Raw genomic sequence first — 17,144 nt, 5'->3', positions numbered from 1 at the left:
TGAATTATAAGTGAAATAATCTGTCTGTAAACGATTGTTGGAAAAATTACTTGTGTCGTGCACAAAGTACAGTCTTGGTCAAAAGTTTTGAGAATGACACAAATATCAAGTTTGTGGCTTCAGTGTCTTTAAATATTTTTGTCAGATGTTACTATGGAACACTGAAGTATAATTACAAGCGTTTCATAAGTGTCAAAGGCTTTTATTGACAATTACATGAAGTTGATGCAAAGAGTCAATATTTGCAGTGTTGACCCTTCTTTTTCAAGATCTCTGCAATCCGCCCTGGCATGCTGTCAATTAACTTCTGGGCCACATCCTGACTGATGGCAGCCCATTCTTGCATAATCAATGCTTGGAGTTTGTCAGAATTTGTGGGGTTTTGTTTGTCCACCCGCCTCTTGAGGATTAACCACAAATTCTGAATGGGATTAAGGTCTGGGGAGTTTCCTGGCCATGGACCCAAAATATCAATGTTTTGTTATCACTTTTGCCTTATGGCAAGGTGCTCCATCTGGAAAAGGCATTGTTCATCACCAAACTGTTCCTGGATGGTTGGGAGAAGTTGCTCTCGGAGGATGTGTTGGTACCATTCTTTATTCATGGCTGTGTTCTTAGGCAAAATTGTGAGTGAGCCCACTCCCTTGGCTGAGATGCAACCCCACACATGAATGGTCTCAGGATGCTTTGTTGTTGGCATGACACAGGACTGATGGTAGGGCTCACCTTGTCTTTTTCCGGATGCCCCAAACAATCGGAAAGGGGATTCATCAGAGAAAATGACTTTACCCCAGTCCTCAGCAGTCCAATCCCTGTACCTTTTGCAGAATATCAGTGAAATCAAATCAAATTTTATTTTGTCACATACACATGGTTAGCAGATGTTAATGCAAGTGTAGCGAAATGCTTGTGCTTCCAGTCTGTCCCTGATGTTTTTCCTGGAGAGAAGTGGCTTCTTTGCTGCCATTCTTGACACCAGGCCATCCTCCAAAAGTCTTCGCCTCACTGTGCGTACAGATGCACTCACACCTGCCTGCTGCCATTCCTGAGCAAGCTCTGTACTGGTGGTGTCCCGATCCCGCAGCTGAATCAACTTTAGGAGACGGTCCTGGCGCTTGCTGGACTTTCTTGGGCGCCCTGAAGCCTTCTTCACAACAATTGAACTGCTCTCCTTGAACTTCTTGATGATCTGATAAATGGTTGATTTAGGTTCAATCTTACTGGCAGCAATATCCTTGTCTGTGAAGCCCTTTTTGTGCAAAGCAATGATGACGGCATGTGTTTCCTTGCAGGTAACCATGGTTGACAGAGGAAGAACAATGACTCCAAGCACCACCCTCCTTTTTAAGCTTTCAGTCTGTTATTCGAACTCAATCAGCATGACAGTGATCTCCAGCCTTATCCTCGTCAACACTCACACCTGTGTTAACGAGAGAATCACTGACATGATGTCAGCTGGTCCTTGTGTGGCAGGGCTGAAATGCAGTGGAAATGTTTTTTGGGGATTCAGTTAATTTGCATGGCAAAGAGGGACTTTGCAATTAATTGCAATTCATCTGATCCCTCTTCATAACATTCTGGAGTATATGCAAATTGTCATCATACAAACTGAGGCAGCAGACTTATATATAGCCTACTACACACCTCATTGCTGCAAACTGTTTTGCATAGGTTTATGTTTTTTAAGTCATGTTTAAAAAAAATTAAAAAATCGGAGAGGTAAATCACAGCCCTTCATTTTGACTCAGTGATCTTGGCTCACAAAAGTTTTGGGACCACTGCATTACAGTCACTCTCTACAGACCCTCTCTCTCGCTTTACCTCTCTCTTTATCCCGCTCTCTTTCTACCCCTCTCCCTTCCTCTCTGTCCCCCTTCTATCTCTTTCCCTCCTTTTCTCTCTCTCTCTCGCTCTACTCTTTCTCTCTCCATCTCTCTCCCCTTCTCTCTTCTTCACAGCAACACAGCACATTGACCCGCATCTGAGTGGGTCTCACAGCTCTGAATAGGCAACAGGAAATTAACTGCTGTGCCCCCATAAGGGCTTATCACATAAGAAGCGTGCAATTCCCCTCTTATGCACAGATTTGCTTCTTTAGAAAGATTATCCATGCGCATCACTGGACTGGATCACGTGCTGATGAACCCATCAAAGTGCTCATGAAAAGATACATAACTATATAACATCATTATGGGTGTGGGTTTTCTCCAGAGCATTTGCATTTTCTGAGGCTGATGCTGTAGAGAGGCTACAGGGACTTTGCATACTGTATATAACGTCTCAATTAAACCTTCATATAGGAGGATACTGTATACCCTATTTTGCATCACAATAAGCCAGTCATTGACACTGCCTATTATTCCCATAGACATTTGTCAACTGCTCAGTCGTATGAGAAGCAGCAGGATGAAGCATTAAATTAAATGTTTGCAATTCAGATAATATCTTGCATGAAAGATTTTTTTTTACTGTCCATATTTCAGGCTTTGTGTTCCTGGCTTTCATTTTGTTGGTTTTCTGAATGCCTTTTACGCTGATTTATTATGCAGTGAAATTATTCCAAGCAACTTCATCCTCAAGATGCTCATTTGTGAGCTGGCTGTCTCCCTCTCCTCCTCGCGTATCTTACATGCAAAGTCTGATGTTCCACTGTGATAGAATCAAATGTCCAAACTATCAGGCCAAGGCCTCTAATCACAGTAATGTGTGTTGGCCATTTTGAAATTGATGTGTGGTTGATACTGTAGTTTACATATATGTTTGGCAGTGGTATTTCCCTTTCTCCAGAATTCTCCTTGCATGTTTTTGGTGTATGCAAGGCTTAAGGCCTCTTAGCATGCACAGCCCCACAAACATATTCTTATTGCATTTGACAATCAATTTAAACTGTGTCCCCAGCTTGGACCAAAGCTGTGCAGGAGGAAAATTAAGGTTATTTCATTGTTGCATCACACTGGAAGAGAAACATTGTCTCATTCTCCAGAGCAATATGTTTCTCCCCCAAGCCATTCTGAAAACAATAGAAGGCTGGAGAGATCTAAGAAACAAAGAGAGTCCAATACTCCATCCAATCCACCACTCCAGGCTTTACGGTGCAATAAGGCATACCATTCTGGTTCCCATCCCCTAGCAAATGAGACCCCTTCAAGTGAGTAATAAGGTACTTTATTATAAAGATTAGGAGAGAGTTGTATTGAGTCACTGCAAGCAGATTAGCATTGTGTGGGTATAAAATGAATTTAAAGAATGGAATAGTTCAGTGATAGCGTATTATCATATATGTGACAGATCTCACCATTCCAGATTTTCAGGCAAACAAAATGCAAGCATAGCACCGTTTTTTTTAATGGAGCTCATTGCATTGATTTTGCTTTTTAAAACGCAGGAGAAAAATATGTTCATGTATTGTCAATTAGTGTTCTTTTTGTGGGAAGTTATTTTCAAACACTGAGCTGCCAGTCTTCTCTCACAAGACAGACGTGTTCAGATGTGCTTTAAAATAATGGCTGCAGTGGGAAAACGTACCTCCAATTTCAATGCGCGGACACTATGCTGTCAGTATATTTTGTTACCTGTGTAGAGAAGTGTCAAATTATTCCTGAACGGATTCCTTTCATTCACGGACAATTGACTTGCATACAGCCCCTTCATCAGATCATCTCCGAGTGCTTGAAGGTGAGATGGCAACTAATTATATCCTCCACCAATCTGAATCATTCACCCCTATTGTGCAGGAACACTTACCACCCATTATTTGTGGTGGAAGAATGGTTTTTCATGATCCAATTAAACACAGGGGCGATTATATGGGAAGCTTTCTTTATTAGGACTTTGTCCAGCACCCTTAAGTATCCCACTCAGAATTAGTGAACTGTACCTTGGAGCTTTTTATTTGAAATGTGTGTCCTTAGCTGAGTCTCACGGGAACACAGTGTGAGCACACATCCAAAAATGACCTTACAGTGACATTACTACTTGTACAGAACGAGCACAACGTACAGCTTTTTTTTCAGTAGTCACATGCTATTATAAGGCTTTCACAAAATGTGCTCTATTATGAATTGCACACTTGACATTTCTGAATATATGACACAGACAGACAATGTCCAAGCAGTCTACACAGTATATGTGCTATTCTTACTACTACATTTACATAACATTGCAATATAATGCATAATCAAAGACAGTGGGACAACTGGAAAGGAAATGTTTCAGGAGAAACTTTGTGGCGTCCATCTATATGACAAGTACACTGAGAGTACAAAACGTTAGGAACACCTGCTCCTTCCATGACATACTGGCCAGGTAAATCCAGGTGGAAGCTATGATCACTTATTGTTGTCACCTATTAAATCCACTTCAATCAGTGCAGATGAACAGGAGGAGACCGTTAAAGAAGGATTTGTAAGCCTTGAGACAATTAAGACATGGATTGTGTGTGTGCCATTCAGAGGGTGAATGGGCAAGACAACATATTTAAGTGTCTTTGAATGGGGCATGGTAGTAGGTGCCAGGCGCACCGGTTTGATTGTGTCAAGAACTGCAACGCTGCTGGATTTTTCAAGCTCAACACTTTCCCATGTGTATCGAGAATGGTCCACCACACAAAGGACATCCAGCCAACTTGACACAACTGCGGGAAGCATTGGAGTCAACATGGGCCAGCATCTCTGTGGAACACTTTCAACACCTTGTAGTCCCTGCCCCGATGAATTGAGGCAGTTCTTAAGGCAAAAGGGGATGCAACTCAATAGGAAGATGTTCCTAACTTTTTGTACACTCAGTGTATATGCTTGTTAAACTGTGTTTTCCCTGCTCTAGGTTCGTCTAGAATGGCCCACCTACCTGGCTGTCAACCCGATGGACAACTCCCTGTACATCCTGGACAACAACATAGTGATCCAGGTGTCAGAGAGCAGCCAGGTGAGGATCGTGGCGGGCCGGCCCATCCACTGCCAGGTCCCTGGGATCGACCACTACCTGGTCAGCAAGGCAGCRGTCCACTCCACCCTGGAGGCAGCCAAYGCKATCYCKGTMTCCCACCAGGGCACYCTCTACATCGCRGAGACGGACGAGAGGAAGATCAACCGCATCCAGCAGGTCACCACCAACGGGGAGATCTCTGTGGTGGCCGGGGCGCCCACTGAGTGTGACTGCAAGATCGACCCCAACTGTGACTGCTTCTCCGGTGGGTCCCCTGCTGAGCACGCCATTATGCCTCAGACTCAATTCAGCAGTCTATCAAAGGCCTGCGGAGAGGCTCTCTGGATGGACATGCTCTGAAGCAATGATTTGGAACTATTATAACCCGCCCAATGTTTATGGTTGCATCAGTCTAGCTTGACAAAACAAACAAGCTTTAACGTGTGAAATAGCTCAGTGGAGTGGTGGGATGAACAGCGAGTTTATTTCCCTTTCACACAACACTCCTCACTTTATTGTCTCGGATGTATTATTCATAACAACTTTATTTGACATTGCAACTTGTCAAACACCACATTATTATTCAGTAAAGTATGAATACATAAATAGTTGTTTATGATTGACTCTCATTTGATTCAATGTATTCTACCTTAGCTAGTTAAGTGCGTAATTTCTTCATTGTCCTGTTCTCACAGGAGATGGTGGATATGCCCGTGATGCCAAGCTGAAGGCTCCCTCCTCCCTGGCTGTTTCCCCTAACGGGACTCTGTACATCTCTGACCTGGGGAACATCCGTATCAGGGCCCTGTCCCCCAACAGGCCCCAGCTCAATCAGAACAGCATGTATGAGATCACCTCTGTGGTGGACCAGGAGCTCTATCTGTTCAGTGTCAACGGCACCCACCTCCACACCCGCAGCCTGGTCACCGGAGACTATGTCTATAACTTCACCTACTCAGGAGAGGGCGACGTGAGCGCCGTGGTCACCAGCGACGGCACCATGGTCCATGTGCGCCGCGATGCCAACGGCGTCCCCCTCTGGCTACTGGTTCCCGGGGGTCAGGTCTATTGGCTCACGATCAGCAACGGGGGCGTCCTCAAGAAAGTCTCCGCCCTGGCGCATGACCTGGCGCAGATCAGCTACCATGGCAACTCGGGTCTCCTGGCAACCATGAGCAATGAGAACGCCTGGACAACAGTATATGAGTGAGTTTTCCACCACGCTCCTTCCTCTCTATTCATGTCAATTTCATTCTGCTTGATAATATCCTCTATTAGCACCCTTCAGATCATAGCCATATTCTTGTTCCTGTCTGCCTGTGTGAAGCTGTAAGTGCTTCACCACCTACACTCCCATTATACGGTAACATTTTGCTGCAGAATTTTGCTGCAGTTTTTTCAGAGTTGGAATGTGTTTAATTTGAAAGGTGTGTGTATAAATTACATTGTCCGAAAAAATGAAATATAAATGTATTTTCTAATAGATTATTTCCAAAATTATGTTTTTCTGTAATTGGGGCAAATCCATACGCTGGCCTGCAGAAATGGTCTTCTTTTTGTTGACGATTCAAAGCCTCAAAGAGAACTGGGAATAGTGTGATTATATAAAATGTTTGCATAGGCATTTTTAGGGATTTGTTCAGGGGTGCTTTGGGTTTAAAATCCGTTCGGATGTCAGGGGCAAAGAATCCTTTTCACTGCCTCTTAATTTTGTTTGATCGGCAGTAAAACCCTCTCCTTTATTGTGTCTCTATGAAAAATCCTAAATCCACCGAAACCCCATTCTCAGACTGTCCTCAGTGTCCTGCGGTAAGACTGCCTTTGGAGGTCATACCTCATTGGCTTCTTTGTTCCAGCAGCATCATTATACTGCCTCCCAGGGGTGAAGCTGGGGAACTACACCTTTCAGAATAGGAATATTCTGGAATCCACTGAAATATTACCATTTTACTACACAAGGTTGTCACAATGATGTAAGATCCACATTTCAGACATTAGTAGGATGTTATTTGACTGAGTGTTTCCTTGACCAGGTATAATTATGACGGTCATCTCATCAATGTCACCTTTCCAACGGGAGAGGTCAGCAGTTTCCACGGCAATATGGAGAAATCAGTGCGGGTGGAAGCAGACACTTCAAATCGGGAGAAATTCATCACAGCCACAAACTTCTCTGCTGCCAGCACTATCTATACATTACGCCAAGGTAGTAGTAAGGTTTCGTGTCATTTTCTCATCTCGTTTTTTTTTCATTATCATGCCGTAGCTTTTTATGTTGTCTGCTCACTACCAATGATGAAGCAAATATATTCCTCCCTGTATCTGTTATTTCGGTGTCCTCAACACGTTGTTCACATGCATGTCTTAATGAGGTGAACAATTTTAATAACGGCCCAACAGCAATTTTATAGAGCCTTAAAATAACAATGAGATGGCATGTCTGACAAAGGTGTAAAAAGTTGGTGAGGAAGTAAACAGGAAAGAAATGAGAAGTAGTCTCCTTTCACAAAGTCACACCTCTGTTCTCACATAGACACATACAGAGCCAGTGTCTCATCAAGTTTTGTTTGTAGAAATACAGTTACTCAAGGGGATATCAATGAAATGTCACATGGCACAAGCAATAATATACCATTCTGTTATCTCTACAATAACAGCTGTGAATAATATAATTCATGCATTTTATTGAAGAGATGACAATGGTATTACTGGATGCCCTGACTGCTATAACTGCCATGTACGGTATGTAGTCTACAGTTGAACCAGTCTTCTGTCGCAATATGAGTTGTCCTTGTTGTAATATTGAATGAGTTTAATCTCTCTCTCTTTCTCTCTCACACACACTCACTAATTATCTCTCTCACACACACTCACTAATTCTCTCTCTCTCACACACTCACTAATTCTCTCTCACACACTCACTAATTCTCTCTGTTACGCTCTCTCTTTGTCCCATGGCTTCACACAGAGCATGCTCAGAACACGTACCGTGTGAGTTCGGACGGCTCTCTGTGGGTGACGTTTGCCAGTGGCATGGAGGTGACCCTGAACACAGAACCCCACATCTCGGCAGGCGTGGTCAACCCCACGGTGGGCAAGTGTAACATCACCCTGCCAGGCGAGCATGCTCACAGCGTCATCGAGTGGAGGCAGAGAAGAGACCAGGCTAAAGGGAACTATACGGCCTATGAACGCAGGCTCAGGGTGAGGAAGATGCAGAACAGACAGCGTGAACACAATACCCCTCACCATATGTTGTGTGTGTGTGGGAGGAATGTCTACATATGGTACAATATGGCAGCATACTTACAACAGACCTAATGTCGCCCTATGGGAGTTTGACTCTTCCAACACTGTAGGTCATGTTAAATAGAAGATGTGTGACTGACCGGCTCAATTTGGTCTTATGTAGCAAAATTTGAAAGTGTTTTTTACATTGGATAAAAGTAGCGACTCAGAGCTAGAAAATTGTATATCGTATACTACAGTTGAGGAACATTGGGAAAGTAATTCTGCTTTGAAAGTTGATGAACTTGTAACCACACTTTTGAGAAAATGGCCCATGAATGTTTTGGTACACATACTGTAGAGCTCTGGCTTTCTTTACACCCATTCAAGATTGTTCACACCCTCTTAAGCCTTAGCCCTACCCATCTCTTAAGCACATGATGTGCTAAACATAGTGAGTATGGTAGTGTACTAAACAACCAAAGATTTCAAGACTAAAGGCTGGTTTATACTATGTCTGTAGACAGTTGTCGAAGTGACATCATWAATTTTTAGGCAAGTCAGTTAACCTTTCTGCGCACAGATCCCGATTACGGGATCATTTCCCTAAACAACCGCTGAATTGCAGGGCGCCAAATTCAAAAATATTACTAAAAATATTGATAATCATGCAATCACAAGTGAAATATACCAAAACACAGCTTAGCTTGTTGTTAATCCACCTATCGTGTCAGATTTTGAAAATATGCTTTGCAACGAAAGCAATCTAAGCTTTTGTGAGTGTATCAATCAATGCTAGAACAGTTAGCCTAATATTAGCTTGGTTAGCGTGGTCACGAAAAGCAATAAAATGTATCGCTTACCTTTGATAATCTTCGGATGTTTGCATTCACGAGACTCCCAGTTACACAACAAATGTTCTTTTATATTACTTTTATAACAAAAAAACGCCATTTGGGTTGCACGTTATGTTGAGAAAACTACAACCTCATTCCGTTCGACGAAAATTCCAAAAAGTATCCGTAATGGTCGTAGAAACATGTCAAATGTTTTTTATAATCAATCCTCAGGTTGTTTTTAACAAACATAATCGATAATATTTCAACCGGACCGTAACCTATTCAATAAGAGAGAAAAGGAAAATGGAGAGCTGGCGCAGGAACTATTCAGAGGACACCTGACTACTTTTGAAAAATCTCGTTAATTTTTCAAAATAAAAGCCTGAAACTATGTCTAAAGCCTGGTCACAGCCTGAGGAAGCCATTGGAAAAGGAATCTGGTTGATACCCCTTTAAATGGAAGAAAGACTGGCCAGGAAACACAGATTAAAAATATATATATATCACTTCCGGGTTATATTTTCTCAGGTTTTCGCCTGCAGAATCAGTTTGTTATACTCACAGACAATATTTTGACAGTTTTGGAAACTTTGGAGTGTTTTCTATCCTAATCTGTAAATTATATGCATATTCTACGATCTGGACCTGAGAAATAGTCCGTTTACCTTGGGAACGTTATTTAAAAAAACAAATAATAATAATCTGACCCCTAGCGTCAAGAAGTTAAGAACAAATTCTTATTTACAATGACAGCATACCATGGCCAAATCCAGACGACGCCGGGCCAATTGTGCGCCACCCTATGGGACTCCCAATAACGGTTGGATGTGATTCAGCCTGGATTCAAACCAGGGACTGTAGTGATGCCTCTTGCACTGAGATGCAGTGCCTTAGACCGCTGCGCCACGTGGGAGCCCAACATTCTATTGTCATCTGACATCAAACTTGTCATTATGAAAAAGTATAAACACAAAAACGACAGGGGTGTAAAATAGCATAACTGGTATTTTAACACCAATAAACCCATCCGTTTAAAAATGAATTTAGTATTTGTCAATCTAGCAAACCAGGCAACTAGAAGRAACTTTCTAAACAATGTTTCTATCTTGTTCAAATAATAATAATGACCATATCACATAGCTGACAATGTCTTAACTTTAGCTCATTTGTATTCATTATTACAGGAAAATAAACTCACAACAAGATCATTATTTACAAGTTAATTTTAAACAAGTTAAAGAGTTTATTACAGAAAATACCTTACGGTTTTGAGTGTGAAATAAATGCGGGGCATTCTACTGGAGAATTTCAGAACTTGGACACTGTCTCATTGGCCTAACGTTGTATAATAATTTGACTTTGGTGCAGGTCATGTTGTTCTTCACATTACCGTCTCTGGTAAACGCACACTGTATCAAATAAAATCAAGTTTATTTGTAACATTCACAAGATACAGAAGGTATAAATGGTACAGGGAAACGGTTACTTGCATAGTGGAGTCTTGTTTATAAATGTAGCTTATAAATGTAGCTATCTTAACAATGAACCATAATCCCAACTCATAATGTTACTACCCTACATGAATCTGCTGGTAGATAAAACTAACCAACTAGGTTCAATATTAGCTAGCTAGCTAACATTAGGCTATAACTAGCAATGCAAATGGCTCTGAGATACGAATAATGTTACTACACAGATCATACATGTAACGTTAGCTAGTGAACCAGCCAGCTAACGTTAGCTAGCTAACAGTACAGTTTAACTTGCAATGAAAACAACTTTCTGACACGTATAATATCTGAAAATGTAGCTAGCTAGACTCTCTTACTCGTATACATGGATGAACGTTTCTCCCTCTAAGTCATGGATGCCACAGTTGCCCTTCGTTTTAAAATGTAACCCGGAGACAGGTGTTTTATACAACAGCCTTTTGTGTGTTCTCTTTGAGACTGCATATTTGCAATCAAACGCCAGAATTTCTGTTCTCTTCTTAGTTATCATACTCTGCTTCCACCGGACATTCCACTGATTTCAAAACTCGGTCCTCCAGAAAGTGGAGCGCATTAGCAATACTTTTTCAGTTGTTTGTGATATCTTTAAAAAAAGCTGTGTTAGAAAGGATTACCTACACATACTGAGCAGCTTATGTTATAGACAGAAGCATGCTACATGGCAGACCAATCCAAACTCATCTCTTGGCATGTCCAGCCTATCCATTATCTCAGCCAATCATGGCTAGCGGGAAGGTTCCTCACTTTTTCTGTTGCTAAACCAACTCGAAATTMAACTATTTTATTCCTATTTACAGATGGCATGCAAGTTTGTTATTAAGGCACATGAAAGTTCACATGTTCCAGAAGGCATTTCTGCCAAAAAAACACATTTTGAGCAAAAAAGTTTACATTCAAATGCCTCTCCTGTGAAGTAGTGATGCGCAACATACGCATAGTTTACTGAAACGAGTCACATTTACACATGACTTGCTCAAATATTATGGATCCCTAGAACTTTTTAGTGGAATATTTTTAGATTCAGACAGTGAAAATGGGAAATCAATTGTAACCCAGACTTCATTGAACATGCACATAGAGAGGGAGAGACGATGATGACTCTGTCAGAGAGAGGAGGATAATGAGGGGGAAAAGGGTGTAGAATGTTTGACTTATTCCTCCTCCAAATTAGGATTAAATGAAATAAAAGCATTTAGGGACCATTTCTAGTTGAGCTGAGGCAGAGAGGGAACATTCAGCTCCATTACTGCCTGTCTGAATCGCTATTGATGGTGAAACACTCATTTACCATCACACTGAAGTCTTTAAAAGCCTCCATTTCAAATCGGCACAGTGGATTTGTTTTTGAAACATTTGCATCATTGTTATCTAGATAAAACAGCAAACTTTTGGGAGAAATAGTCAATAGCTCTAGTATTAGTCAGAGGAATGGCTGTACCACTCACTCAAGTGTTATTCTTGTCTCTCACCAACCCCAGGCTCACAACAGAAATGTGCTGTCCATAGACTTTAACCAAGCCACACGAGTGGGCAAGATCTATGATGACCACCGAAAGTTCACCCTGCGGATCCTCTATGACCAGATGGGTCGTCCCATCGTCTGGTCTCCCAGCAGCAAGTACAATGAGGTGAATGTGACCTATTCTCCAGCAGGCCTGGTGACCAGCATCCAGAGGGGTAACTGGTCAGAGAAACTGGAGTATGAGAACGGGAAGGTGGTTTCCAGAACATGGACCAATGGGAAGATATGGAGCTACACTTTCCTGGAGAAGGTATTCAGTAATTTGCTAGACATGTTGTGATGGATCCAGAAAGAGTCCAATGCATAAGGATTTTAGTTTGTTCTGTATATGTATATTAGGTGGCAGTCTGTAGCTCAGAGTATTAATCTACTTCTGTTTGTGTGTTCTGCAGTCGGTCATGCTGCTGTTGCACAGCCAGCGGCGGTACACCTTTGAGTATGACCACACAGACTACCTGATAGCTGTGACCATGCCCAGTATGGTGCGTTACAGTCTGCAGTCCATGCTGTCAGTGGGTTACTACAGGAACACCTACAGCCCACCAGACAGCAGCGGAGCCTCTGTGATCCAGGACTACAGCCATGATGGCCGCCTGCTCCAGACTCTGTACCTGGGCACGGGCCGCCGTATCCTCTACCACTACACACGCCAGTCCCGCCTGGCAGAGATCCTGTACGACACCACCCTGGTCACCTACACCTACGAAGAGGCCTCTGGGGGGGTGAAGACCATCCACCTCATGAACCAGGGCTTCATGTGCACCATCCGCTACAGACAGACAGGTACCACAATACAGACCAACCTTCTAGCTAACTTAATGGGGAATAGCGCTGAAGAACGTTACAAACGAAGACAAGCCYGTTAAACTTCAGTAATGATCCTCACATAATGACAAGAAGATAAGATAGATTCAAAATGAATGGCATGCCATAAAGTAGCTCATTGATTTTTATAATGGAATGTATTATGACAGGTTAATGTAAGAAACGAAACCACAAATGGCTGTGCCTCTGCAGGAGTATAATACAATAAGCTATATGAGATGAGGAGGCCTTTAGGCATAGCTGAGGATTATCCTTTATTGTGAGTTCTTATCACTATAATGCTTTGTCAGACAAGACTTAAAGTTTGACATATAAGTCTGCTTTGAGAGATTGAGCATACCATCATGAAGTACACTATTAGCACCTCTTGAAATATATCCTCAGGTGTATGGCCCCAATAATTCACCCATGAGAATTTATATATCCTATTCATCCTGCTAAGTTGAAATCTATTTTTGGAACCTAAATCCATGGACGACTCCGAAACTTTGTTGGGCTTTGAAATCCCTATAAAGCCAATATGGAATTGCACACTGATTATATAGGGCACCAAATCAGAACCCATTCTGGATAGTTGGAGATTGGGAGTGCTGCTGTGCACTGATGAGCAATTTCCTCAGCTTCACAGACTTGTATTCTGTCCTTTTGAGACATGCATGCCTCGCTGTTGGGGGTCACCATACTCTGCTGGCCTCTCCTGGTCTCCATGCACAGATACACCTCGATTTCCTCCTAACGAATTGACATGAACCTGTACTTAATAGTATCCCAGGTCCTCCACTGGCTGGGCCACAATAAGTCTGATTTGAAGCAAATAAGCAATCAGGGACAGCAGAGAGGGATGATGGTAGGCGAAAGCATGGATGAGAATACTTAAGAATGTATTATATAGCCTGGCCGGTGGATTTGGCTGGCTCAATGATAAGCCTGGATATATTACTAGAAAATGTAGCTGGGTCATTCCATGAAATGAGTGCCTTTTGCGTCCCTTTGATATTTGAATATTGCATTTTAAAAGCCTGTTCTATTAAATGAACTGCCATTTTTAATATAGACCACATGGAAAAGTAAATATGAATAAAGGTTTGCAATAGGGCCAAAATTCAGCATTTCAACATTTCTCTCTGTCAACACTGTCACTTCTAGGAAGACATTAACCAACTTAATCCCAAAATTTCACCATCATTGTAAAGCCCTAGTTATTTTTTTGCTTTTGAAGATTATTTATTTTATGTGATTAGTGATTCATTTACATCTGTCCCTCATTTTAAGGTCAACCCTGTTACGTGACCTGAACTCTCGTTTTAATATGATGAAACTATTCCTTTTTTAATAATTTGTTTTTCAAAAGAAACATCTAATAGTCAAATCCTAGAGTAAAAGCAGGTGAGCTGGTTCTACTCTTTTTGGCCATTTTCTTGTCTTGTGGTGTTAAACTAAACGGGTCGAGCATTACACGTCAGATAGGCTACAGGATACTTCTGTAAAAGTACAACATAAAAGTAAATGCCATACATCAAATTCCTTATATTAAGTAAACTAGGCGTCCCCAAAATGTATTTTTTTTTTTTTTACGGACAGCCAAGGGCACACCAACACTCAGACATAATTTACAAACACAGTATTTATGTGTTTAGTGAGTCCACCAGATCAGAGGCAGTAGGGATTACAACGGGTTATATTGATAGAGGTGCGTGAATTCGACTATATTGCTGTCCTGCCTGAGCATTCAAAATGTAATGAGTACTTTTGGTTGTCAGGGAAAATGTATGGGAGTAAAAAGTACATCATTTCTTTAGGAATGAAGTGACCTCCTGAGTGGCGCAGTGGTCTAAGGCACTGCATCGCAGTGCTGGCTGTGCCACTAGAGATCCTGGTGGTCACCCAGGCTCTGTTGGGTGACCGGGAGACCCATGGGGCGGTGCACAATTGGCCCAGCGTCGTCTGGGTTAGAGGAGGGTTTGGCTGGCTGGGATGTCCTTGTCCCATCGCGCTCTAGCGACTCATGTGGTGGGCTGAGCGCTGACACGGTGTACTGTGTTTCCTCTGACACGTTGGTGTGGCTGGCTTCTGAGTTAAGCGTGCATTGTGTCAATGTCAACCTTTGCCTCTCCTGAGTCCGTTTGGGAGTTGCAGCGATGGGACAAGACTGTAACTACCAATTGGGTAAAAAGTAATCTAATAAAAAATGCAATGAAGTCAAGTAAAAAATATAAGCAGTAAAGTACAGATACTGCTAAAGTAGTACTTCAAAGTATTTTACTTAGTTTACACCACTGTCTATTACACACTTTATCACTTCAGTAGTGTAGAGGTCAAATGAATTATCCTTTTCTCACACCTACAGTACACTAAGTATCATACTGCAGGCTAGGCAGTCTTTTTAGTGGGGTCTCTGCCTTTTTGCTCTGAGTTCCTCAGCTGGTTTGAGCCCAAATGAAGCTATTGAATATGTTGTTAGAGGCCTTTACAGAGCTGAATGGGAGAGTGAATAAGCCCACATTAATGAACTGCCATTCAGTCACTTTGAATGTATCACACCCCTGCAATTTCAAGCATCACAGGTCAGCAGCCTCCAACTTCATTTGCAGTCACATGATATCACGCAACCATCTCAATTCAATTTTCATATCCTAAGGACAAAAGTGATTAAAATGTACAAGTCTTTAATTCTGCTTTAGTTCGTTAGTTTAGTTTAGGCAGACATACAAATACTTTGTCTCTGTTTTATAATGTGCAATCCATATGGGTGTGAACAAGACTGTTTGAGGTACTGGATTAGTATTAGTCTTCTGGGCATCTCTGCTCTGCTATTGATGATACAATAAGTATGTCTTCAAACTTTGAAGAGCTGCTAGAGTCATGCAAATGTACTTCATTATAAAAGATTGTTTCATTTATGCCTGAGTTTTTTTTAAAGATGAAGTTGTGATTTCATCTTATAAATGTTGAGAAATCTAACTTTAATTACCTCATCCTTCTCCCCCCAGGTCCTCTGGTTGGGAGACAGATCTATAGGTTTAGTGTGGAGGGCCTGGTGAATGCCAGATTTGACTACAGCTATAATAACTTCCGGGTCACCAGCATGCAGGCCATGATCAATGAAACTCCTCTTCCCATTGACCTTTACCGTTATGTTGACGTGTCTGGAAGGATTGAACAGTTTGGGAAATTCAGTGTCATAAACTATGACCTCAATCAAGTGATCACTACACACATCATGAAGCACACTAAGATATTTAATGCGAACGGACAAGTGATTGAGGTCCAGTACGAGATCCTGAAGTCTATTGCCTACTGGATGACAGTGCAGTATGACAACATGGGCCGCATCACTATCTGTGACATCAGAATTGGTGTGGATAACAACATCACTCGCTACTCATACGAGTATGATGCTGATAGTCAGCTCCAGGCTGTGTCGGTGAATGATAGGCCACAGTGGCGCTATAGTTACGACCTCAATGGCAACATTAATTTACTGAGTCATGGCAACAGTGCTAGACTCACGCCGCTGCGCTACGACTTACGAGACCGCATAACACGACTCGGAGAAATTCAGTACAAAATGGATGAAGATGGCTTTCTTCACCTGCGGGGCAATGTCATGTTTGATTACAACTCCAACGGGCTGCTTGCTAAAGCTTTTGACAAAGTGTCAGAGAGGAGTGTTCACTACCGCTACGACGGCCTGGGCAGGCGGGTGGCCAGCAGGACCAGTGACGGCCAGCAGCTGCAGTTCTTCTATGCTGACCTGACCAAACCCACCAGGGTGACCCACATGTACAACCACTCCAGCTCTGAGATCACCTCCCTGTACTATGACCTGCAGGGACACCTCATCGCCATGGAGCTGAGCAGCGGGGAGGAGTACTACGTAGCCTGTGATAACTCTGGCACGCCACTGGCCATCTTCAGTAGCCGAGGACACATCGTCAAGGAGATGCTTTACACCCCTTACGGAGACATCTACCAAGACTCAAACCCATCCTTTCAGCTGATCATCGGGTTCCAGGGCGGTCTATATGACGCATTGACCAAGCTGGTCCACCTGGGGAGGAGGGACTATGATGTGGTGGCTGGGAGGTGGACCACTCCCAACCATAACCTGTGGATGGAGCTCAGCATCAACCCCAAGCCTTTCAACCTCTACTCCTTCAAAAACAACTACCCGGTTGGAGAGTTACAGGATGTCACCAAGTTCACTACAGGTAAACTATATGTCTACTTCCTGAAGACAGACCTTTAAACTATAGAAAATAGGACTCTCAATTGTGTTGCATGGCAAAATCTAAA

General features: G+C 42.4%; 1 protein-coding gene across 1 annotated transcript in view; it reads left to right on the top strand.

Moving 5' to 3' along the window:
• Positions 1 to 17,144, top strand: part of tenm1 (teneurin transmembrane protein 1) — a 249,339-nt gene that overhangs the window by 228,944 nt on the left and 3,251 nt on the right. The window contains 7 exon segments of the mRNA XM_070449465.1: positions 4,822 to 5,188; positions 5,619 to 6,129; positions 6,957 to 7,129; positions 7,892 to 8,127; positions 11,980 to 12,273; positions 12,416 to 12,806; positions 15,839 to 17,059. Of these exon segments, the coding sequence (XP_070305566.1) occupies positions 4,822 to 5,188; positions 5,619 to 6,129; positions 6,957 to 7,129; positions 7,892 to 8,127; positions 11,980 to 12,273; positions 12,416 to 12,806; positions 15,839 to 17,059 (3,193 nt within the window).

Source organism: Salvelinus sp. IW2-2015, linkage group LG20 (assembly GCF_002910315.2).
Source record: "Salvelinus sp. IW2-2015 linkage group LG20, ASM291031v2, whole genome shotgun sequence".
NCBI lineage: Eukaryota > Metazoa > Chordata > Actinopteri > Salmoniformes > Salmonidae > Salvelinus > Salvelinus sp. IW2-2015.
This window is presented reverse-complemented; position numbering and strand designations above follow the sequence as displayed.